Source organism: Lontra canadensis, unplaced genomic scaffold (genome assembly GCF_010015895.1).
Source record: "Lontra canadensis isolate GAN:19392208 unplaced genomic scaffold, GSC_riverotter_1.0 scaffold5, whole genome shotgun sequence".
Lineage (NCBI taxonomy): Eukaryota > Metazoa > Chordata > Mammalia > Carnivora > Mustelidae > Lontra > Lontra canadensis.
The window spans coordinates 35602859-35627966 of record NW_022630999.1 but is presented as its reverse complement, the minus strand read 5'-3'; the positions used below and the strand labels follow the sequence as shown (position 1 = coordinate 35627966).

At 51.4% G+C, this 25108-nt stretch overlaps 1 protein-coding gene across 2 annotated transcripts in view; it reads left to right on the top strand.

The window, feature by feature from the left end:
• The first annotated feature begins 271 nt into the window (after nt 1-271).
• Nucleotides 272-25108, top strand: part of SH3PXD2B (SH3 and PX domains 2B) — a 94694-nt gene continuing 69857 nt past the window's right edge. For both annotated transcript variants that reach the window (XM_032851817.1, XM_032851816.1), the window contains exon 1: nt 272-469. In XM_032851817.1, coding sequence (XP_032707708.1) covers nt 395-469 — 75 coding nt within the window. In that variant the 5' untranslated portion in view covers nt 272-394. The remainder of the gene's footprint in view (nt 470-25108) is intronic.

The window sequence follows — 25108 nt, the reverse complement described above, 5'->3', positions numbered from 1 at the left end:
AACGAGTGCGGGAATGAATCCACCGATCAGTCAGTGACTGGCCGGCGGATGCGCGCCTGTCCCCTCCCCCGGACGCTGGGGCAGGGCGCCGGGACAAAGGCGCGGCGAAGGCCGGACGTGGGCCAGCCGGGTCCGCGCGCCGGAGGCGGGAACGGGGCCGGGCCCTTTAAGGGGGGCGGGGCGGTGGCGCGGGGGGCGGGCCCGGGGGCGGGCCGGGGGCGGGCGACGGCGGCAGGCCCGGCCCGAGGGCGCGCGGAGCGAAGGGCGGCGGCGGCGGCAGCGGCTCGTGCTCGGCCCGTGATCTGCCGGGGCTCTCGAGAGCGCTCGGCCCCCCTGCTTTCCGCCCGCCGCAGCGCGCCCCCCGCACCCGCGCTCGGCCCCGCGGAGGACGGCCATGCCGCCGCGGCGCAGCATCGTGGAGGTGAAGGTGCTGGACGTGCAGAAGCGGCGGGTGCCCAACAAGCATTATGTGAGTGCCGCGCGGCCCCCACGCCCCCTCGAGTCCGTGCCCCGCCGGGGGCGACCGAAAGCCCCTGGGTTCTGAAAACTTCCGAACCGTCTGCTCTTCCCCCACCCTCCCCTTCTCTCCCCCCTTGGCCCTAATGCTGCGTGCCCGGGTCTCTCCCAGCTCCTCCCCCTCCCCCTCCTCTCTTTTGCCCGGTTCTCCTCCCCTCCTTCCCGTCCTCCCGCCTCGCGCCCCTGCTCGCCCCTCTCCTTTCCGTCTCCCCCTTATCCTCCCCCCAACTCCTCCTGCCCGTCTGTGGAAAAGTCTGGCCCCAGCCAATGTAGGGGACGGAGAGACAGAAAGGGGGGAAGGGGGGAGGAGAGATACAGAGAGAAGCTCCAGTTCTCAGACTGCCCGATGGGTTCCTCCTTGTCCAGAGGCACTCAGACCCGCAGTGCCTAGCCACAGGTAACCCCTCTGGGGATCGCCAAGTTTGGCTCTGTTCTTTCAGAGGATCCAGCCGGAGCCATCTCTGAGAATGGCTCCTTTGAGAGCCTGCACCGTGAAAAGGTTTAAAAAAAAAAAAAAAAAAAAGTCCCTGCCCTCTTTTTCCAATAACTTCTGTTTAAAAATGTAGGAAAGTTTTCTCCTGGTACCTCCCAGTGTAAAATGAGAATCTTGTTTAGAGCTGGTGAAAATGGGCCAGCAGCCTCATTTTGCAGATGGGAAGCCTGAGGCTCAAGAAAGCTGCAGGTTCTAGAACGTGGAGCTGCATTCAGGCCTTCCCTGCCTCTGGAAGGTGTGCCAGGGCAGGCGGTGACCCCGAGATGGGAAATGGATTCTGCAGCAGTCTAGGTACCTGAATCTGGGCTCAAGGGGCCCTGGGATCACCTCAGAGGTTTTGGGTGGAGGGGTTCTGTGTCTGTGAGATATTGGGCCTGAGTGAGGCCTTGGGGAGGCCTTCTTCCTGGAGGGAAGGGGGCTGTGGTGTCCGTGGTGGTGAGGGGGGACAGTGGCAGCGCCTAGCTGCAGAGAAGTTAACCAGGAAGGAAAAAAGAGCAAGAGGGAGGGAAAAAATCCTAACAAAGAAGTGTAGAACAATGACTAGCAAAGGGCGTTGGCTGGCTAAATTCAGCTCCTTGGCCTCCCTGCAAGTCTTCTCTGGATCTATTTTCTTAAGAGGCTCGTTCTTGTAAAGCAGATCTACATGCCCTCCGTGAATAGCCTATAAAATCCTGAAAGGAGATAGCCGGAATCCACTCTGACTCTCCTCTAGAAAGGGTGTGCTGTGTGAGTCGCTATTGTTATTGGCTGAGGCAGCCAGTTACTCAGCCCTCAGCCAGGCGGTGGGAAGCTATTTCCTGGACCTGTGGCATCTTTAAATAGAGTGAAGTTTCCCTTGATTCCAGAGCGGAGCTGAATTGTCTTTTTTTTTTTTTTTTTTTTGGTTAACTGCTTCAAATACTGCCAAATCTTGGTTTCTTGTTTGAGCTTGTTGAGTGTGTAACTGAGTTGCCTTTTGGGTATGAAGACAGTTTTCACCAACATGGCAACAAGAGAAAGTCTAAAATTCTCCATGCTGCCTCCCACCCAATCTGTGAGCTGGCAGAACCAGAATAGACACAGTCACCACAAACCAGGCATCAGCATCCAGTCACTCTCTCCTCTCTGCTCCCAGCACATGCATATGAGGTTCATATGCATGAAGTTCTTGAGCCCGTTTGACAGATGAGGAGATTGAGGCTCAGAAAGGTGAGGTCCTATGCCTGAGGTCACAGTCACGGGCAGAGCAAGGGACGTCAGTCCAAGTCTGTTGGATCCCCAAAAATGGTGTTCCACTAGAGCACACCCATTCCTAGATCCATACCTTCCTAATTTCCTTAAGCAGAGTCCCCTTAAGAACCAGGAAGTCTGCCATCATTGGTGACCCCCCTGACTAAGCTTTTCATCCTCTGCTCAGTCAGATCCATCCCCGCCAGCTTTTTGAAGTTTCTGCAGCTTTAAGGGACATCTTGCTTAGCTTTCCATCACTTTTTAGGGGCCCCTTGAGACAAGTTAAAAATACAGATTTGGGTTCAAATCTTGGTCTCCACGTGGTGGCCGTGTAGCTTCTCTGAGACTCAGTTTTCTCATCTGTACCTGGGGGGTGATGGTGCCCATTTCCTAAGGGGAGGAACCATGTGACATCTGGGCTGGTGTGCCATAGCTTTGTGAGCCTGCCTCCCTGCTCTGTGGTGTCCATGTCACTCTGATTGGGAATGTGCCAAAGTCATGTGTGGAGGGATTTCACCAAAAACTTGTTTTTCTGCATGTGGGTTTAGTCACTCTTGTGACTCAAGGTGGCTCCCTTCCTGGTAACCAAGCTTTTGGCTCACCGGATGAAGAGAGGCAGTGAGCTAAAGTGAAGCCTGAGTCGTCCACAGAAACAGGGCAGATGTAGTGCCGTGATGGCAGGGGACGCGAACCCAGCGGAAAGTACCAGCGCCTCCCTCTCCTGTTCTCAAGACATGGACCCCATCACTCTGGAATAAATGGGCACAGAGGCTGCTGTTGGTGTGGGCCTAGGCTTTTATCCCATTTGGTGTCCTCCTCTCTGAACCTGACCCAGCCACCCTGGAGAGAAAGCATGGCAAGGGGAGTTGGGACAGTCTGAGCTTTACTGTGTGTGTGACCTTAGGCTGGTCGATCCAGCTCTCTGAACCCCCATCTTCTACAATCTGCAAGTTGTAAATACTGTTCCTTCTCTCTGGGACAGAATTTCTCAACCTCAATACTGTTGACAGTTTGAGCCAGATCCTTCTTTGTTGTGGGGGGGCTGTCCTGAGCATTGTAGGAGGTTTAGCAACACCTCTTTGTCTTCTACCCACTAGGTGCCAGTAGTGTCCCCCTCCCAAATTGTGACAACCAAAAACATCTCCTGACATGTCTCGTAGGAGTTTATAATCTCACCCCCCACCCCCACCACCTCCTGCCTCAACCTAACTCTGTGTTAGAATATACAAATCAGTTAGAGAATTCTGTTAGCCACACCCCCTAATTTTCCACCACCTCCTCCCCCATTTGCAGCTACCTTGGCCACCACCTGTTTGCCACCCAGTTGCCTTGGAAGGAATGGTCACAGGTACTGCTGATGTCGTGGAGAACTGCCCCTGAGCCCAGGGCTGGGTCACTAGGTCCACCAAAATGACATCTGAAATGCTCCATGATCAGCCCTGCCCCGCCCTACCCTCCTATTACCTGTGGGCACAGATATCATCAGTGGGCCCAGGGGCAGAGCCATAGGCCCAGTCTGGAGAATGTAGGGACAGAAACCCCCAGGACCTCTGAGATCCCGACCGTTGGGTAGGGATTGTTGTGGATGATAATATCAATGATACTGTGATTCAGAGAGGCTCCCCTGGAACTGCCTCCCTCTGTCAGAGGCTGAGAGAGTTAAGGCTTAGGGAGCTGCTCCCCTTCTGTGCTAGCAAATCTCCTTGCCCAGAGCCCAGGGCTTTCGGAATGAATGGAAAGGGGACTTTCTAGGGTGATGCCCTGGGGAGACCCTCCCTGTCTGGGTTATCTTCTGACTTGAGAGGAGGAGGAAGTGTTCCCTGGAGGTTTTGCAGGATCACCCCATTTCTTGCACTGGAGTGGGATATACAGAAGCCTTGGATTCAGAAGAGAGTCCCTGTCTGCAAGAACCAGGAGGTGCTGTCTTTCTCTGCCTTGAGATCTTCAGATGTTAAGAGGAGTAAGGTGGTGGTGGTAGTAGTTAAAGCAGCAGTCATAATAGCTGAAATCTGATCACCTCTAGTGGGCCAGGCACTGGATGAAACTCTGTATAGTGAGTCCTCACAACAGTCCTTTAAAAATAGGTACTTTTTGGGGCACTTGGGTGGCTCAGTGGGTTAAAGCCTCTGCCTTTGGCTCAGGTTCATGATCCCAGGGTCCTGGGATCGAGCCCCCACATCGGGCTGTCTGCTCAGCAGGGAGCCTGCTTCTCCGTCTCTCTCTGCCTACTTGTGATCTCTGTCAAATAAATAAATAAAATCTTTTTTTAAAAATAGGTACTTTTTAATACACTATTTCAAATAGACAAATATATAAGATGAAATAACTCTCTACCGGGCGGCTCTGTCAGATCTTCATATTTGGCTGTTTCATATCGTTATTTTTGGTTTTTAAGAAACATAGCAGAAACAAAACCCTTATATACCCTCCCTAACTCTCCCTCTCCCCAAAATGAACTGGTGTCCTGCAGTTGGCATTTATCATTCCTGTGTCCTTTTAAAAAATAGACTGTTAGTGGGGCAGCTGGGTGGATTAGTCAGTGAAGCATCTTGCCTTTGGCTCAGGTTCATGATCCAGGGTCATGGGATCGAATCCCGCATCAGTCAGGCTGCTTGCTCTGCGGGGAGTCTGCTTCTCCCTCTCCCTCTGCTCTTCCCCCTGCTTGTGCTCTCTCTCTCCAGCTCTCTCTCTCTCTCCTTTCTCAAATCTTATTAAAACAATAGACTATTAGGTCTGTTAGATAGGATTTTTTTTTGCCTCTCACAGCTTTATTGAGGTATAATTTATAAGCCATAGAATTCACTCGTTTTAAGTGTATGGTTTGCTGATTGTTTTAGTGAATTTATAGAGCCATGAGGCCACTACTGTAATGTGGTTTTATAATGTTTGCATCACCCCCAAAAAGGTCCCCGGGATTTGTCTGCAGTCAGTCCCCTTCCTGCCCCCCAGCCCTGTGCACCTTTTAATGTTTTTCCCTTTTTAACACTGGCCCAAATCTTGCATGAATGTTTTAGAACTACATAAACATTGCCCTTTTGAGATCGATGCTGATACATGTGGCCCCAGTTGATTTTAACTGCTGTTTAATATTCCGCTTGACTAGAGCACTGTTTCTTCGAGCTCCTGGTGGGGACTCCTAGAGTGTCCCAGCAGTGCAGGTCCGTGCAGCTGCTTCCTGCTTGTGCACCCGAGGTGGGGTCACTGGGACACTTATATCCCCCAGAGCAGTGTCTGTGCACCCCTTTGCTGTGTGTCCTTTCCAGCACCCCACATGGTCAGACTTTATAGCTCAAGCCAATCCGCTAGGCGCAGAATAGGATCGCACGGCGCTGTTCCCGTCTCCCTGCTCACCGGCAAGTTGAGCATCTTCTCCTGCCTCTGTCGACCATTTACATTTCCTCTTCTGTGAATTGCCTGTTTGATCTTCTGCTCCTTTCTCAATATATTGAGTTATTTGTCTTCTAGTAAATGGTGTGATTTTATATAGGCAAGATCCTAATCCTTCAGGTAGTTACCGTGGCGTTCCCGTTCTCCCCTTGCTACTGGAGGCTCAGAGAGGGGAAGGCTTGTACCTGAGGTCACACAGCAAGGAGCGGCCACATGGTGACTGAGCCAGATGCACATGTGGTGTAGGACAGGTGGCAGCCCGGTAGCCCTATGATCCCACCCCTGTGCCAGGCAACCTCGGGTGTGTCACTTACCTTCTAGACCCCAGTTTCCCCCTCTTGGCCCTGCCCTCATCTCACTGCTCCCTCAGCCTGGATGCAGGCAGCCATACCCCTCATCATTCTCACCCCAGGAAGCTCTAAGTTGATGCCCCCCTGGAGTGATGGGGTGGCAAATGCCATGCCACCAGTCTTGAAACCTTTCTCCATTTGCCAGGCACTAGAAGCCTAGGGTTGCCATTCTGAGCTGTTGGGTTTTGCCGGGTAGATCACACCCTTATTAGGTGTGACCAGTATTCTCATCTCAGTCTATAGGAGGCCTCTGGCAGGCAGGCTCAGTGGTCTGGCACAAAGCATGCATCTGCTGCCCAAATTAGCTGCGTTCTGTGTCCAGCCCCTGGTTACCTGGCCCCCCTTCTTTTGTAGGAACACGCAGGGCAGGGCAACAAACGTGGATGTTGGGGATACACATGGCCTTGGCCGACGCCACTGCTAGCCTTAGTTTCTGCATCTGTAGAATGAGTACAGCGTCTTCCACCTGAGAGGAAGTAGTGTTGTGTGGTTTACAGATAATGTAGACACTCAGTGCCTTCTGCGGGAGGGATGGACGCCAGCTACTAGCACACTTCTTTCGTGCTGAACATTCCCGACTTTGAGTCCCGCTGAAGCACTTTTGAGCTGGGCGACCTTGTTGGCGAACTACCTGACGTTCTATAAAAAGAGGGCAGGAGTGTGTACTAGAAGTTACGGACGAGTGTAGGGCAATTGTGAAGATGAACTCCTGTCGCACAATATTCAGCCTGATGCATCGTGTATTTAAGGCACTTAATCAATGGTAGTAGTCATGAAAAATAACATGGACAATAATAATAGCCACCATCCAAATCTGTGCCTCTTCCCAACCTGCTGCTGTGAGGCCATGCTCTGTGTTTTCCAAATTCCTTTGTTCAAGAGGCACGCTTGGGCTGCCAGCCCCAGGCTGGACACCCAGCAGCCTCGGGCATGAGCCCTCCAGCACGATGGAGACTTCCTGTCTCCCCTGAAGATGGGTTCTTGTCACACACCCCATCTTCGTCCCAGAGAAATAGTGCATTAGGTAGGCATTAAGGCCCCTTGGGTAGGTTGGTTTTTTTTTAAGGACTGTTGCTTTCTTGACTGAAAAGCAGTGGACCTTATCAGGCACCACCCTTATGGCTCTGGCCTTGGGATGCAAGGAGCCAGATGGGTCATCCTCAGCAGGAGATCTCAGCCTGCTCCTTATGCTTTGGGCTTCCACACAGGCTCAGGATAAAGGCAAATGGAGCTATCATAGCTTCCGGTTACTTACGGGTCACTGTAGTTCCGACTTTGAATCTGTGTCATTCCATGCTTCTGGTGAGCGAAGAAAGCACACCAGACGGTGTGGGTTCAAATCCCTGCTCTGCCACCAACCAGCAGTGTGACTTCAGAGGAGTGGCTTATCTATCCTCTCTGCACCTCTATAAAACGGGAATAGTAACAGTTCCAATTTCATAGGACTATTGGGGGGATTAAATGAGCCCAGCATATAGACAGGGTTCCGTCATTGCGAGCTATATTAGGAACATACAAACATAGTATCATTTATGATAGTAAGAAGTCTGTAACCACTTAAACACCCTTCAGTGGAGAACAAGATAAATGAAATGTACTCTAACCACATACGAGGGTACTATCAAGATGGTAAAAATGTCTTCTGTCTTCTGTCATGGGAATATTAAATAGTAAAAGCTGTTTGCAAAATAACATGCTCAGGCTGATTCCCACCTGATTACAAATGAAGGAGGAAAATATGTGTCTGTGTAAGCACAGAAATATAGCTGATAAAATATAGTCTTTCTTTTTCTTTTTTTTTTTTTTTTTTGCTCGTCTGTGCTTTTCTGTTTTCCAAATGTTCTGCAGTGAACACAGATTCCTGTTTTCAGTGAAAATTTAAAAAAAAAAAACAAAACAGCAAATGCTCGTTTTCAAAAAGAAGCCGTGCCAAGCTGTGGGTGGCTCCAGCCAGGTTCCCACATCCTGCTGCCCTGTCCCGTCCCAAAGCAGTGGGATTCTCCAGCTCTTCAGAGAGCCTGTCCTCGCGAGGTAGGCGTTGGCCTCCAAGCCTCTTTTCCCACTCCCACTGCAGAGGGAGGTCTCTGGATGTGGCTTTCCAGCATGAGAGCCCAAGAAGTGGAAAGAAATGAGTTTAAAATACCTCGAGGGAAGGCCGGAGCAGATGCTTTCCGAGTTAAAATGCTGCTTGCTCAGCGGGTCCAGGTCCCCCTCCCCTAACGCCTGCCTGCTGCAGAAGAGGGTTGGAAAGAATTGTGGGCCGGAGTTCTGCGGTGGGCTCCGAGGTCACAGGGCACAAGAAAGGCCATCCAGATGAGAGGTTCACCCCGCGCCCCACTCCCTGGGTGTTCAGGTGGTCACTGTTAACCTACCCTGAGGTGCACGGGGTCAGCTGAAGGCCAGCTGGCTATCACACTGCTGGAAAAGTACTAGGGGACCAATGGCACCATTCATGGTGCTTCTGAACATCTAGGACACTCATATCCTGATCGCAAATGGTGTATGCTCTCTCCCTGGAAGAAAGGGCTGTGGAAGGGGGAGCGGTCTTGCTTGGTGTGACTCAGTTTTTTCCCTCCCTTTGGAGATGAAGGCCAGCTGTGTGGGTCACTGCAGCTGCAGGAAGGAGAGCCACTGGCCGAGTACCATGTCAACCTGGTGGGCGCAGCAGTGAGTCGTGGGCACCCGTCCCTGGCCGAAGGATAGAAGATGAGGCTTATTAAGAAGGCCTTGTGGCTACAGGGCTGTGAGTGTGGCTTCTGCACTTGGAGGCCAGGTTCCAGTCTGATTCTGTCATTCACTCGCTGTTGGCCCTGAGCCTTCTCCTCTGGGAAGTACGTGGCTTTGGTGGCTTTGCAAATTAAATGAGCTTTGATGCAGAATGCCTGAGGACAGTGCTGCTGGGACAGTTGTCCTTGGAGCTTCCTGGCCCCAGGGTAATGCCCAGAAACTGGGGCCCTATGGTCCCCTCCCCAGAACTTTTGTCAGTGGAGTTAGCCAGATGCTGGGTGGAGGTGGCCTCACTGCCCCCTGCCATGACATGGGGACTGGCTGATGTGATAGACTCAGGAAGCTCAGCATCTCACAGCAGCGGGTGGGCAGGGGCTAGTGTGGCTCACTCCTCCCTCCCGGGAGCTCACAGGTCCAACCTTTGTCACATGTCCATCATTCCTCCACCCCTTCTCCAAACCATGGGTTTGTCACATGTCCATCATTCCTCCACCCCTTCTCCAAACCGTGGGGTGTTTTCCTCCCGTACTCCCGTACTTGCTGGCTCAGATGCAAACCTGCAGGTGGGCCGTGAGCCCAAGCCCAAGCCCAGGGCCTTCTTCAGGAAGTGAAGGGAGAAGGGACTAGTGGTGCATCTATTGTGTGCAGGGGAGCAGAGCTCTGCCGTCTGCTTCTGCGGGCCTATGTCAGGCTGTCCCAGGGCTGAGGGTTGCCAGATTTACCAAAGTTAACAGGATGCCCAGTTAAATTTGAATTTCAGATACACTTGGGATATTTGGGACATACTTAGACTACAAAATTATTCCTTGTTTATTTGAAATTCAGATTTTACCAGGTATCCTGTACTTTGGCAAATCTACAAAAACCACCGCTTTAAAAAAAAAAAAAAGCTAAGAACCTTTGGACTTTGTAATAGTGATAACATTTCTTGAGAATTCACTGAACAAATACAGTTCCCTCCGGGGGCCAGGCACTTTGAAGTGCAGGGATGATCTACAGATACACAAACCAGGAATTCAAGCTTGAAGGAGGTCAGTGTCCTAAGAGAGACAGGCAGACGGGGTGTTTCAGAGCTAGTCTGGAACTTGGGGGAATAAGCAGAGGCCTGTGCACTTGGGTTCTGGGAAACTTGGACTTGGACAAGGCAGCATGGCGCAGGTGACCCAAGGCTGATCACAAAGCTGGGGAGGGATGCCGCAAGTGGAGAAAGGGAAGGGAATTTCAGGCAGAGAACAGGAAAGCAAAGAAGTGGAAACCCCGGTATGTGGTGCGGTATGTGGTGTGTTTGAAAGAAGCAGAAGAGATTTGAGTGATGCAGATGAAGCTTGGCAGGTGGGGGCCAGAAGGACCCAGGGACTCCTGAATGGGCTAATAACCACAGAAGAATAGAAGGCACGAACCCCACCCTCAAGATGGGCACAGCCCCAGGACACATGGGTGGGGGGCCAGGGCTCGGGCTCCGAGGTGTCCAAGAGGAAATCACTGGAATAGCTGAGGAGCTGATACCCAGGGGCACTGCTGCTGGCTGGGTGGGTAGAAAGGCCTTCCACGGGAGAATGGAGGGGGCAGAGCACAAACAAAACATGGGAGATGGCAGGGAGAGAGAGCACCTGTGGACAGGGCGGCTATGTGCACATCATGAAGGTGAAGTCTGGCAGGAGGGTGGGGAGGTAAATATTAGAGAGAGTTGCAAGAGCCAGTAGGGATTCCAAAGTTTGGGAAAGATTAAATAACTCCAGACTTGTTTTGTTCTCAAGACTTAATAATAATTTTTTATTCTTTTTATAGAATGGGTATCATTTATCTGAGTGCTTCTTAGGTGCCCAAGGCTTTTCATACTTTATGTCACTGAATCCACTCGGCACTTCTGTGAGATGCAAATGGCAGAAATGAACCTGGCTAACTTAGGCTGTCAGGAATGTATGGAAAGATGGCTCCGGCAGAACGCGTGGGGAAAGGACCTGGCCAGCTGGGGCCCCCCGGGGAGGAGGAGCTGCCAGGGGGCATCAGAGCATCACTAGAGGCGGGCAGCTGCTCCATCCCTCAGACCTTTGGCCACCCAAGAGCCCCGTTCCAGAAAGAGAGAGTCCAACTGGCCCAGCCAGATCACCTGACCATCCTTTGGCCAGGCAACGGCTGGATATTGGGATACGTAGTCCCCCTGAATTGCAAGTAGCAGTCAGAGAGTCATTGGAGGAGATTAAGGTACTGTTGCTAGAAAAAGGGGCAGGTGGGAACAGTTGATGTCTACTACATGGATACTATTATTAGCCCATTTCACAAATGTGGAAACTGAGGCTTGGGAAGGTGGAATAATTTGCCTAGGATCACACTCAGCTCTGTGCCTGTCATTGACTATATAAGGGTATAGTCAGTTCTCTCCCCACAGATGAAGGGAAACATTGCCTTAAAGTACACAAGGATAATATTTTCTAGTCTGCTTAATTAAGCAGAATTGTACGGACCCCCTGCCCACTGCATTGGCAAAGAAAGCTAGAAACCCACGCAGTGGCGTCACCATTTCCTCCTCCCCAGCCAAGGTGTGAATCAGCAGCCTTTGGCTTCGGGCCACCCTTGGCTGGCAGTCTGCTGCACAGATGTGGGTTTATTGTCTGCCCTGCCTCTCCGGAGCCGGAGAGAGGCTAAGATACCCAGACAGCTTTTGTCCCCATGGAGGTCACCATCTGTTTAGAACACATCCTCACAGCCTTAGGGCCATGATGGAGCCTGGTGTGGGGCCAGGAGAGGGTCTGAGGCCTGGATGGCCCCTTCCTCATTGGGACCGAGAGGTGTGCTCTGGAGGGGGAAGGCTGACTAGCAGAGGAGTTCTCAACACAGAATTCAGAGGGCCCTGAACTTGGAAGGGGAAAAGTTCATCTTTATTTTCATCAACCTCCAACCCTATCTAGCACTGCCTTCTATAGTGAATGACAGCACCAACCCTCAATGATAGTAGCAATACCTGGGACTCTGTCACCAGTAGAAATTCCCCTGTTGCTGGAGGGGAGGCGGGGTGGGTGACGGGCATTAAGGAGAGCACTTGGTGTGTTGCACTCTGGGTGTTCTATGCAACTAATGATTCACTAAACTCTACCCCTGAAACCAATACTACACTAAGTGTTACCGAAATAGAATTTAAAAAAAAAATTCCATTATATTTTCATATCACCTTACAGCTGTTGTGTGGTCCCCAAAGATCATTTATCATCTGCTGGTAGTAAGTAGATGATTTGCTAGTTCAGAATTGTGGTTTTACTCAATCTACCACTAGATTTCAATTATAGCATAAATAAAGGGGTACATATATTCACCATTTTGTGTTTTGAAACCTTTTTATTATAATTCAGTATACTGTTTCCTTTGGAACCCTGTGTGCTTTATTTTATTAATTTGAAATCATTCTGAGAAGTGGTCTGTAGGGGTGCCTGAGTGGCTCAGTGGGTTAAGCCTCTGCTCTCAGCTCGGGTCATGATCTCAGGTCCTGGGATCGAGTCCCGCATCGGGCTCTCTGCTCAGCAGGGAGCCTGCTTCCCCCTCTCTCTCTGCCTACTTGTGATCTCTCTCTCTCTGTCAAATAAAAAAAAAAAAGAAGTGGTCTGTAGGTTTTGTGAGATTGTCAAAGGGGTCTGTGGCACAAAAAAAAAAAAAAAAAAAGAAAAGAAAAAGAAAAGAAACAAACAAAAAAACAGAGAGTGAAAGACTTCTGGGTAGAAGTTTCCAACTTCGGGTTTGGAAGGCAGGTGGCATGGGTTTGACCAGCTCTGCCGGTTACCAGCTATATGACCTGGAGTGAGCATCTTAACTTCTCTGTGCCTCAGTTTCTTCCTCTATAAAAATGAGAGTAAGAGGGGCACCTGGGTGGCTCAGTGCGTTAAAGCCTCTGCCTTTGGCTCGGGTCATGATCCTGGGATCGAGCCCCATGTTGGGCTCTCTGCTCGGCGGGGAGCCTGCTTCCTTCTAGCTCTGCCTGTCCCTCTGCCTACTTGTGATCTCTGTCAGACAATAAATAAAATCTTTTTTTAAAAAATGAGAGTAAGAATAGTACCCACTGTGGATTATTTCACAAAGGCTTTAGAGCAGTGCCTGGCATATGAAGATGCTAGATAGTTCTCCATTAGTATTATCTTTACCATCATCTCTATCACCATTACTTGCGAGGATAAACATCTCAAATGATAGGACTCAGGTGGTCTGGTATGACCACATATTGAGAAACATCCTCTAAATGGACCAGCCCGGGATGCATTCCCTGTGATTTAAAGCACTTTTCCCAGAAGATTTAGATGTTTGGATATTTAGCAGTGCAGTAATTAAAACAACGTTGAAAATAACTTTGATGTTTCTCACTGGAGGTATGATTAGATAAATGATACATGGCCTTCAGTGGACCGTTAAGGGTCCTCTCAAAATGGTTTTTTCAAAGAATTATTAATGAATGAGAAATGCTCACCCTATAATGCAAGTGAAAAAGGCAAATTATGTATGCAATGTGATCTTGATTTCGGAAAGTACTTGAATGTGTAAAAAGGGGTCTAGGGAAGAGCCCCAAACATTGTTTCTGGTGGTGGAAACGTGGACAATTTTAAGACCTCAGACTTTGCCGTCAGACGGCTTAGTGCCAGCTGGGCTGAACTAACCCCGAGACTTCCCTCGGCCTTACCTGCTGCGCTGCAGAATGGAAACAGCGATTCAGTGCAGCCTCGTAGGAAGTACACCTGGACCGTTGGGTGCTATGAGGAATTTTATTCCGCTTCATATTGCATTACATTTTTGTGTATTACCCCTCTTTGTTTCTCTAGAGAGGAGAGGACAGTATAGTATGGTAGAGGCAGGAGAGGTTCCAGGAGGGAGGGAGAAGGAGGGGAGCCTGCTTCCCCTGCTCTGTTTTTCCCTGTCTCAATGACTTGTATGGGAAGCACGAGAAGCTGTCAGAAAAGTCCACATAGGAGCTCAAATTGAGGCTGGGCGGAATGGTCTCCTCCCATAGATGAGGGGCCCAGGAGGGCGTGGGCCCAGACCTGGCCAAGGATACTCTCGGAACCTGACCATTAGGAACTGCATACAGGTTCCACAGGAAAAGGGGCTCCTTGGCTGTACAAAGCTGGAACCTGCTTCTGCCATCGCCCTACTTTATCTGGTGCAGGAGTCCCTCTCCCCTTATGACACCTCTTCTAGGTGGCCACCCTGAAGGTCTGAGAGCTCAGTCCCTCCACATTCTCAAGTTCTTTTCTCCTCTGTGTTCCCGTGCCCCGTAGGACAAGATGAGGCTGGGCTTTGGGGTAGGGGGCAGTTGTTTGGGGTGTATCTTAGGTTAGTTCTCCTGGCACCCTGCCAAGCACCCAGCTTTGATACAGAGCCTCCCAGTGGACCAGCCGCATAGCAGTGCCTACACATTGGGACTAGTCGTCTGCTGGCTTGTCTTCTTTTCTCCCATCAGGCCCGAATCCCTCATAGTCCAGGACCTGACTCGGAACAGATGCCAAGTGTGTTCCTTGAATGAAGCCATGACTGCCTGGGCCCCTCAGTTCTATGTTCCCGTGATTCTAGGGTGATAGATGCTGACATCGATCAGCTGAGATGGTCAGATTCCTCGTGATGACTCCTGTTGGCATCAGACTGAGCATTGTGTCATAATTGTTAAGGCACACGCTTTGGAGGCAGCCAGACCTGGATGCAAATCCTAGATGTGTCACTTTCTAGTTACGCAATTCTGGGTGGGTTACTTAACCTCTCAGAACCTCCAGATCTTCTTCGTCTATAAATGGAGGCCTCGTTCCATACATGAGACCAAGTAAACACTCACAAGAAAAGTAACTGCAATTCTTAGTCTAGTCCACTGGAAGCAGAAGGAATCCTCCAGCCCTCTGGGATGCTAGTAGGTTGAACCATATGAAATTATCAACTTTTTACCCACATAAATAAAAGTTTCACTTGGTTCACCCTAATGATCTGGATTTGATTTGGGCCTAAGGCACACAGTCTGCTTACGTGGAAGGGAATTAATGTCTACCATGAGACCAGGCATCTTATAGACATTATCCCATTTATACATTACACCGGCCCTGAGAGACAGGAAATAACTGTTATAGCATCCCTGTCTCACAGATAGGGAAACTGAGGCTCTCGAGTAGCTTGCTTGAGGACATGGTGTGGCCAGGATTGGAACACATGTCTGTCAAACTCAGAGTCTGTGCAGTTGGCACTTGCTGTCTTGAGGCCGGGCTGCCTGTTCTGTGTGGCATGGCCTCACCTCATGGCAGGGAGAGCTCCCAGCATTTCCTGGGGCCCCCTGGCCCAGCAGCTGGCAGCTGTAGACTGAGACTGCCTGAGAGGCTCTTTGGAACCCCACATTTCTGACCCTCTTTAGACAGTCTCAGCTTCTACAGTTTTCTGCTACAGTATCTTTAGCTTTGGTTGGGGGACTGGAGGGTGACAGGAAGGATTTGTGTCAGTTATCTTTCTAAACTTTGGGAGTGTTCTTCCTGAGTCCTCCTGTTTACTTGTTAAATCCCGGTCCTGGCATCTAGGCTCTTGATCCAGGCCCACTGTCTCCTGGTCTAGTCCTTGTCCACAGCCCCACCAAGGCAGAGCCAAGATGGCCACTAGAGGCAGGAGGCCAGAGAGGGAACTGTTGTAGAAACCCAGGCTGGTGACTGTGTTGGCCTGAACTAAATAAGGCCATCGGCTTCTCCAGACCCAATTACCCCATCCATAAAATGGGGGTGACAAGTCCCACCCCGTAGGGAATAAGGACCATCAGCATCGCCAGGAGTAAGGAAGTGCTCATTAAATGTGAATCAGCGTTGTTTTGTTGTTTTTCATTAAGAGGGAACCACTGAGAGACCAAGGAGGAAGGGAATCCAGTCAGAATCTGTGTTCTAGAAATATCCCTGTTAGGGTGAGCAGAGGGGCAAGAGGACTTGCAGGAACAGCCACTGGCATCCAAAGTGCAGTGGCCCAGGCCTGAGCTGAGGCCGTGTGGTGGAGGAGATAGCCGGTAAGAAGGCAGCAAAACCAGCGGGGAAGAGAGAACCCAGGACGAGAACGGCTACTGGACTCCTCGCTCTGGCCTCTCCCCTATATCTTTCCGGCCACCCTGGCCCCTACCTCCTTCTCCACTGAGCTCCCTCCTATCTTGGAGGTCCAACGTCCATTTGACCTTGCTTTAGAAGGTCCCAGACTTTTGGGATCTTCTGATCTCTGCCTGGTAGGATCAAGAATAGCCAGGCTTCTGCATACATTATCTTTGTACCCACTGACTCCAGGTTGGGGGAAATGGAACAAGGACCGTTCTTTATTGAGTGGCTACTATGTACCTGGTGCTATGCTTGGAGCTTTGCATGCACTGAATCATCTGATCCTTCCCATCACCCCGTGAGGTAGGCACTTTGATTACTCCCGTTTTACAGATGGAGAAGCGGGCTGAGATAGGACCTGCCCTGGCCCATTCAGCTAGGAAGTCACAGGGCCAGGGTTTAAGCCCAGACAGTGGGAGGGGCCAGCTAGGGTCAAACTCTGAAGTTTTAACAAGCACCCCAAACGTACGCCACAGCCGGGTTTGAGAACCTGTCAGGGACAGTAAGGGTGGTCGGGGCCGCGCACGCATTTGTGAGCTCATCTCTCCTGTGCATCAGAGAGCACCTACTGCTCGCAGTGCTATCTTTGGCTTCCCACGTGTGGCCTCATTTACTTTCCAGACAGAGAGTTATTGCCCGAAGTCCTCTGGCTGGTAAGTGGTCGAGGCGGGATTCTCAGCTCTGCTGTTCCTGGGAGCCAGGGGACGTGACCACACTTGCTTCCAGTCCGCAACACTCACTTTTCACCTGGTCTTCTTGGTTAGGATTGGGCATTCTGAAGTAAAAACAAATTTGGGTTCAAATTCTGGTCTCCTCCATAACCAGCTGCATGGCTTTGAGCTGGTAGTCTAACCTGTCTGAATATCAATTTTCTCCACTGTGAAATTGGGTGGATAGTAGGGTTTGCTCATCAGGGTTTCCAGAGAGCAGAGGGCTGGGGATTTAGTAAGTGGTCATTAGGTGTTGGTCCTCATTCAGAAAACTACTTGTCCCTTGAGATCCAGAGCAGTCGTTTCTTTCATCTGGAGAGCCTCTCTGAGCTCCCCCTGCAGAATGATCCCTCGTCCCTTCTGTGCCCCCACAGTGACTAGAGAGTGCTTCTTAGGGGGTCTGTGGCCATGAGAGGATTCTACTAATGTCTTCTCTATCGAGATCCCCTATGTGTCAGGCACTGTGCTGGACCCATTAGGTAAGAGCTGAGGCCCCTCTGAGCACACATCCTGAGATTTCCTCCCATGTCACACAGCCAGGGTTTAGATCTTGACTCTGTCACAGAGTGGAGGTAAGCATTTGACACCTTCCGAGTCTCCAGATCTCATGACATAACATAAATTAAGTACTAGGCATAGTCCCTGATCAGCCCAGTAAGTGTGGCCCATTTTGATTGTTTTTCATTACTTGGGTTTTATCCCTCCTGTCCCTCTGCCTCGCACATAGTGGGTGCTCATGTTGGCTGCCCAATTCTCTTTAGGCAGCCCTGTCCCTGCAGGAGAGGCCCCAACTTGAAATCTCTCAGCTGTTTCCTGCACGGCCCCAGGCTCCTCTGAGGCCTGGCAGCCGTGGAGAGCTCCAGAAGCCCTAAGTGCCTGCCCTGGAGGCTTTCCTAGAAAGCCAGCCTTCAGGTTGGTTTCAGCAAGCTGGGGCTCCAGCTGCCAGCACCTCTGCTTGCCATTGGAAAGTTCCCCATGCTGCTTCAGGCCAGATGTGTGTGAGGACGTGTGTTGGCAGCCGAGGCCCCGGCTGGAGCCGCACACCCGGACCAGCAAGCATTTCCACCAGTTCTGTGTCTCAGTCTAGAAGAATTGAGGTAGCCCGGCCAGCTTGGAAATGGCTCCTGCTGCCCACCCATCTGGATGAGACTCTGGCAGTGACAAAAAGACAGGCTCCAAGGGTGGGCAGCTCTGTGTGGGCACAGCATGATCTTCCTGACTTTTCCTTTCAACATAGCTCACCTCGAAAGATTTGAGTTGGTCCAGGGGAGACAGGCTGTCTGAGCCTCCCATGCCTCATCTGTGTAATGGGGTTATCAGTGATGGTGCTGGAAGCCGCCTCTAGTCAGGCAGTGTGCCAAGCACCTGTCATGCATTAGTTCCCATAATCCTTGGGCAACCTGAAAAAGTAGGTACTATTCTCTCCATTTTGTAGATGAAAAAGTGGAGGCTCGGAGCCCTGCATTGACTTACAAAGTCACACAACAGCTTCAAGCTATAGAGCCAAGATTCATGCCTGGTACTCTAAAGCCAGTGCCCGTCTGTTTTTTAATAACATGAAGGAGTTATTGGTGTGTGCGTGTTTATTATTTTTTTACATTTTAGTTGTCGGCAGTAAAATTCCCTTTTTTGGTATAGCATTCTGAGTCTTTATGCGTAGGTGGGTTCTTGGGACCACCACCACAGACAGGATACAGAACAGTTCCATCATCCCCCCGGCCCCTCCAGAGAATTCCCTCAGGCTGTCCTGGCTCTTGAAGGCAGCGGGACGATGCCTCCACTTGTAGTTGAACTCGCTCCTGTGATGTTCTGTTTCTCTCTGTCGCCTGTTGCGAGAAGCCTGGGGGTGAGATGTGGACTTCTCTTCCAGGGTCGGGCCCCATGCCTGCGGTCTCCTCGGTCGCAAAGCTGGTTCTGTCTCTAGTACCCTTGGCAGTTGAGCTGTCCATTAAGCCATTTCAAGGGCACTGTTACTCTCCAGACACGGAGAGCCTTGAGTGAGGTCACCTTGATTTATGACTGTGTCGCCCTGTCTTGGCTTTTTGTCTCCTTGCGTGCCTGCCTGTCTGTCCTTCTGCCTTTTGTCCTTCACCAGACATTTCCCAGGAGCCTAATGTCAGCAGGCACTGGCAGAAGCATGGTGCCCCAGAGGGACATGACCCCTGCCCCTTCAGTCCTCCCGGGGGAGCGGGAGTGACAGAACAGCACACTCAGAGGCACGTGTACTGAGAGAGGGCAGCCCCAGCGGCTGTGGGAACCCACAGAATGGGAACAGAGCCGGATCCAGGGTCTCCAAAGGCTTCCTAAGCTGATGTCTGAGAAATAGAGTTGCTAGCCAAGCAAAGGGAGAGATGTCCCTGCTGAAGGCCATGGCACATGCAGGGCCAGGAGGCAAGGGAGAGCCTGGCTGGGTCAGAGCAGGAGGCAGTCCCCTAAGCACCCTAGCACGCTGTTGTTGCCTTCCTTGACAAGGCGGAAAGCTCCAGAAGGGCGGGGGCTTCCGTCTCCTCCATGGCCAGAGCCCAGCCCTTGGAAGGATACCTGGTCCACAGTAGGCACTCTGTCCTATTTATGGAATGCCTGAGTGGATAAGTGGACTGAAGGGTTGGGAGCAGGGGAGAGAGACACAGTGAGATCCTGGCGCCAGCCTGGCACCCCCCTGCCCATGGGGAGTCAGAGGCCCTCGGCTCCCCCTGCAGGCTCACTGCGTGCCCTATGGACGAGCAGCGGTGGGAACACAGCCCTAAACCAGAGCATCCTACCTGCATCCAGCGCCTCCAGCTCTTGTATTTGGGCCCTTTTCCAGGCATTCACTTAATTGAAAAGATTGAAGGGGGGATAAAAAGGAAAATCGGCAGCCGGCCACCCCCAGTGTGCCACTTAGCTGCGAAACCTGGGCTTGGTGCTTCCTGACACTGATGTGAGGATTGGAAAGTTCTGGCCTGGGGCCCAGGACACCTGAGGCCTGGCCTTGGGAAGCTAGGAGGACATGCGACCTCAGAGGCTGAGGGGGCTGGGATTCCATCTGATGTCACCGGCTCTTCCCAGCTGCAGGCCAGGTCACCACTCTGGGCTGGGGTTTCCTCCTCTGCCCTGGGGGCGGCCCCACCTTCCCAGCAGGCCGCTGCTGAGGATTGCACACTGTGTCGCAAGGCATGGGCCCCCACTCACCCTGGTCCTGCCCCGCTGTGACACCCTGCTATCACCTCCAGGGTCTCCAAACCATCGCGACACTATAGCAGCATTTCTGCAGGAATAAACTTAATGTACTCTCTCTGAAAAGATAAATACCCGGTCTTCAGCCCTTCCGGTGGCCCGCGATGCTGCTCTGGGGTGTTAGGCAATACAGACAAAGTGCAGGGTATTGCGATTGCAAAAGGAGGTTGGGAGTGCTGACCTACATAGGCCAGATGTTGGGCAGACAGCTGGGGAGAGCCAACAGATCGGAACCGGAGGGAACTCGTGGTCTCCACGGGGAACAGCAGAATCATGTTTCCCATTAGTTAAGCCCTCGGAGTCCATCCAAGTGCCTCTCTTCCCTCCCTCTCTCCTCCACCCTTCTCTCCTTCTCTCCCTCCCTGCTTCCCACCCCCCTTGCCCTGGGCTCCTCCAGCTCAGACCAGGGCAGCGTACTGCCAGAGAGCTGGCTCTGGAGTGCAGCCAGTCACTGCCAGGCCATCCCCAGGATCCGCCAGCCCTGAGACCCAGTTAGTATGGGAACCTAATGGGGGAGGGGGTAGCACCATCTTTTAAAGTTGGTTTCTTGAGCCAAGGTCTGCGTCCTTAGACGTATTCTTGGGAGCTTTCTCGGCCGGAAGTAGGCTCATCTGGGACTTGAACTAGCGCCACTGCCTGATTTGAGGGCTGCACGTGTTTTTGTATTTAAGGTTGTGGCACAGGACCGCTTATGTTATCCTGGGCTCAGGACTCGCTGCAGAAGCTCTGTGGCCCATGAACAGAAGCCCAAGCCCCTCAGTGTGCTGCATAAGAGGAGGGTTTACCTCCCTCTGTTAAAAAGGGCTCTGCTACTCCTCAGATCTGAGGAATTGCATTTTGGAACAAAACTCCTGCATCCTTAGCACCTCCCAGGAGGACCCCTGGTCCGGTTCCAACCCTCCTGTCTGCTCTCTGCATGCCTTGAGCAAGTCCCTTCCCCTCTCTGACCTCATAACCCCAACTATAAAGTAAGGGATGGTCTGGAGCAGGGTTTTCAAATATTTGCAAGTCTTAGAACCCCCTGCTGTCAGCCTGAAGCAGGCAAAGGGGGACTGTGGGCAGCGGAAGAGCCCAGGCCCTGTTGGAACCTGCACCGATGTTGCTGGTGGCAGCATGGGCCCCCAGGGTCTGGTGGTTGGGCCAGTGGCTGCTGGGTTCCTCTCTATATAGGAGAGCCTGAGTGGTGCTGCCTAATGGAAACTAGGGTGGAGAGCCTGGAGTCCCAGCAACCACACCAGGATCCAGGGACTTCTTGCCGGCCAATCTGACCACTGGCTTCATCAGTTCTAAAGTTCTCTGGACAAGTCATTGTGCGGGAGGCCCAGAGGGGCCAGAGGATCTTGTGTAGAAATTTGAACAGTGCCTTGGAAGTGGAAAGAGTCCATGGCTGAGAGTGTAACCCTTGGCAGGTTGCTGCACCTGTTGGCCCATCAGTATCCCCATTTGTAAATGGAGGGGTTGATCCAGATTAGGGATGCTGAGTATGCAGCACACATCCTACAATCCCTGTGTCCATGGCAGGCATTGCTAATGGATCACAGATCTGTCTCGCTAATGTGCCTTTCTCACAGCCTCTGTGGGCTCAGCCTCAGTCCCCTCTGCCCCGCTGGTGCCCTCTCTTTAGATATTTTCTTCCATCTCCCTGGCCATTCCAGACAGCCCATCTGCATTGTGGACCCAGGAGAGGGCTTCCCATTTGAGAAGTATTGTAGGCTCCTTGGCCGGCAAACAAAAGAAGTCCAGACAGAGTGAGAATGGCAAGGGATTCCACTGGAACAGTACTGCCCTCATTCTCCATCCTCCCACATCCACCACTCCCTGTGCTACATGTTCTTAACTCAGTATTCTTCTTCGGATTGACTCCATTTTTTAACTTACATTATTTTTAAAGGTGACGCTTCCGCTGTCTCCCATAAATGGAAAACCAGTAGCACTTGCTAGAAATAGAAGGAAACTAAATAGAAAGGAAGAGAAGAATCAATGTGTTCAAATTCTTCCTAGCTAGTGTTGCCTGTCCTGAGGTCTTCTGTCTCCTCTTCAAGAAAAGAGACCAGCACATTGTTGGAGAGAGTGTTCAAAAGCCATTATCGCCAAACTTCCAAAGGGAAGGGAATGGCAGAGATGAACTATCTCTCTCTGGGGTTCCCTGAGATTAGTGCTGAGATTGTGTATCAGCTCACACCAGCCCGTGTAGCCCGAGTTCCTGCATACCTTGGGAAACACTGTTACTTTGAAAAGCCCTTGGACCAGACCCTTCCCCACCTACACCCACAATCTTTCCCCCAAAATTAAAGCTCTGGCTATTGCAACCCAAACCAAGTTGTAATTGCTCTGTCTGGACTAGGGCAGCAGCCTCTCCCCTCCTACATAGTGTCGGCTAGGACTCTCAGCTGAGCTCTGCCAATGCTAGAAAATCCCACTAAATAGATTTGCAAAGCAAAGTGATATTGGAGGACATTCCCCCGAGCCTCAGAGATTTTATTCATAGGGCAGAAACACCTTCTTGTGCTTTCAAGTTCATATGATGAGAATGCATGAGATCACAGCTCTCGCGAGGCGGGGCAGCAGCTGTTACGGATGGAACGCCGAGGCCCTTGCAAGAGCTGCAGCTCTGGGTGGAGATCTGGCCCCTGGGTCTGGAGGGATAGGGATGTCAGTTTATTGGGGCACTGGGAGCTACAGAGGCACTTGGCCTGTTTTAGGCCCACCACTTAGCTTTGCCCAGACCCAGCTCCTGGCATGTTTTAAGGGACTCTCAGCTTTGTTCTGATGTAAATCTTTATTCATGGACAAACTGACCCCTTGGCTGTTGTCACTTGGAACTGAGACCTAAATTTCTGCATAGTTAATGGGGACCCTCCAGGCCCTGGGAGCTTCCACCCCCATGGGCCGGAGGTGCCAAGGGAGGTGAGGGTGGAGGACTTAGGAAGCACACATCAAACACCCTCCTTTGAGCACCCTCCCTCAAGCGCCGGCCACAGCTGAGATTCCAGCCAACATAGATTCCATTTCTGGAGCTTTAAAAAAAAAAAAAAAAAACTTATTTGCTCTTACAGTGCCCATAAGGTTGGAAAACATCTATTTTTATCCCCATTTTTCAGAGAACAAAGGCTCAAGGATGCAGAGGGCTTACCTGAAATCACAGAACTAGGGCCCCATCTGCCAACTCCAAGCTTCCTCCCACCCCCACACTCCCACCTGGGCCATCAGCTGTATCTGGACCCAGAGAAGATGCCATCCTGAGGCTCAAGACAAGAAAGTGGGCCACAGACCCTTTTCTTCTGTCCTCCTGGGGTAACAGCATCTTTTTTTTCTGAAAATCTGAAAAATACAAGAAAGCATCAAAAACAGAATTTAGGAAGTCCTACATATGCCTACAAACCCTATATCTGGTATATATTCTATATATCTCACTGGTTTCTACACGCAACACACACACACGTTTATGTACTGTACAGTGAATCTGCTGCATTTGTAAATTCCATATTTGGGGATTCGCCTGCTTGCTAAGATTTGTGATCCAACTTCAATACTCGAAGCACTTCATGGCCACTCATAGACATGGGCGTGTGCAGAGCAGCAAAACGCATTGTGTCACCCCCTGTGCATGTGCCCAGCTGAGGCCCAGCAAGGCAACACTCTGCCTTCTGCTTTCAGCTCTGACCCTCGAAATAAGTCTTTCTCATGATCCCTTCAGTGCTACTTTTCTCTTTTTTTTCTTCTTTTTTTTGGTACTCTCTGTTGGTTATTTCACTGTTTGAAATGACCCCACGCCTCATGCTGAAGTGCCGTGTGGCGTTCCGGACTCAGGAAAACCTTGTCACGGGGAAGACACATGTGTTAGAGGAGTTTAGGTGTGAGGTACAGTGTTGCAGGCCGGAGCTAGATGTTAATGCATCAACAATACACATTGAACAAGGTGACTTTATGCATGAACAGCCAAGCTATCTACGGGTCCGTTCATGAAAATCTTGTGACCGGGGATTTGAAGGACCCTAACCTTGTGTTTCCTCCAGGAACAGTGGTTCTGCATCTGCTAAATCAGTGTTCATAAAGACTTTCTAGAGCATAACTACCAGAAATGATGTATGTACATGCTCTCACACACACACACACATAGTGCGATTGACGTTACCTTTTTTCCCCTATTCTTTTCACCTAAGATAGTGCCCGAACTTTCCTCCCCATGTCCTAGTATCCTTTCAGTTGCATAAAAACCCTCTTTATGCCAAAAGGGGAATTAACTGGAAGACCCAGGTCCCTGTCACACGTCATGAAAACCTTGGGCGGGCAGGGGCCGAGCAGGGCTCTCCCTGCCTCTCCTCTCTGCTCCTCTCCTTCGTTTGTCCCTGTCTGCGCACCAGATGTCTGTCACCAAGTGTGGAGGCAGCTGTGGCTGGAGCTGACATCTGGTCTGATTCCGGGTTCCTGAGAGAAGCCGACTGGCCCGCCTGGAGCAGTCATTGTGGCCGTGAGATGGGCAGGACAGGTGGCACTTCTCAAGTACAGGGTCCAAGAAGGACTCTCAGCATCTGCCAGAGGACTTTTTTTTTTCTTTTTCCCTTTTCTATCATCTGAAACCAGTCCAAGTTGAGAAAAGTAGCTTTTGGAGACCTCAGGACAAGGTAGTCGTCAGAGGACAGGGGTTACTGTGGCCCCGGCCACACCTTCCACTGTCCATGACTTGATGGGTTCTTTGTCCTCTGTGGGGCACCTCCTGCAAGGTCACACTGACCTAGGGCTCTGGAACAGTCTTCAAGCCTTGGTAGAGGACAGGCCAGGGTAGATGAAGGCCTGGCCCCAGGCAGGCTCACGGCTATGTGGCGACGCTGCATTTGAGCTAGACACAGAGCTCCCCTCCACTGAGGCTGAGGCCCAGGGATGGGGGTGGGAGGGGGCAGGGCCTTCCCCACAGACACTCACGCAGAGGGGACAGGGCCCTGACTCCTCTGACAGCTCAGAAATGTGCGCCCCTGGCTCAGGTGAGCTGAGCCTGTTCCCAGGCCAGGCAGGGCAGTCCCTCTGACCCCTGTGGGGCCTGGAGAAGACCACGAAAGAGGCAGGGCCCTGGGGATGGAGGAATGGGGCAAGGTGAGTGGGTTATGGGAGAAGCGTCCAAGAGGCAGCGAGCAGAGACCAGGTCTCAGCTTTACGCCCGTGTTTGGCTCACAGTGAGGAGGATAATGATCGCTTATACCTCATGCAGGCCCCATGCGAGGCACTCTGTAGTCACATTCTCACGGAATCATCACCCCAACTCTGAGGTTGATACTATTATGATCCCTGTTTTTCATAAGGAGGAAGCTGAGTCACAGAGAGTTTAAACCACTTTCCCAAGACCATGCAGCTAGTTGAGACAAAAGCAGAGGTGACTCAAGGCTCTCTTAACCCCTGGACTCCACAGCCTCCTGGTGGGCTCTCAAA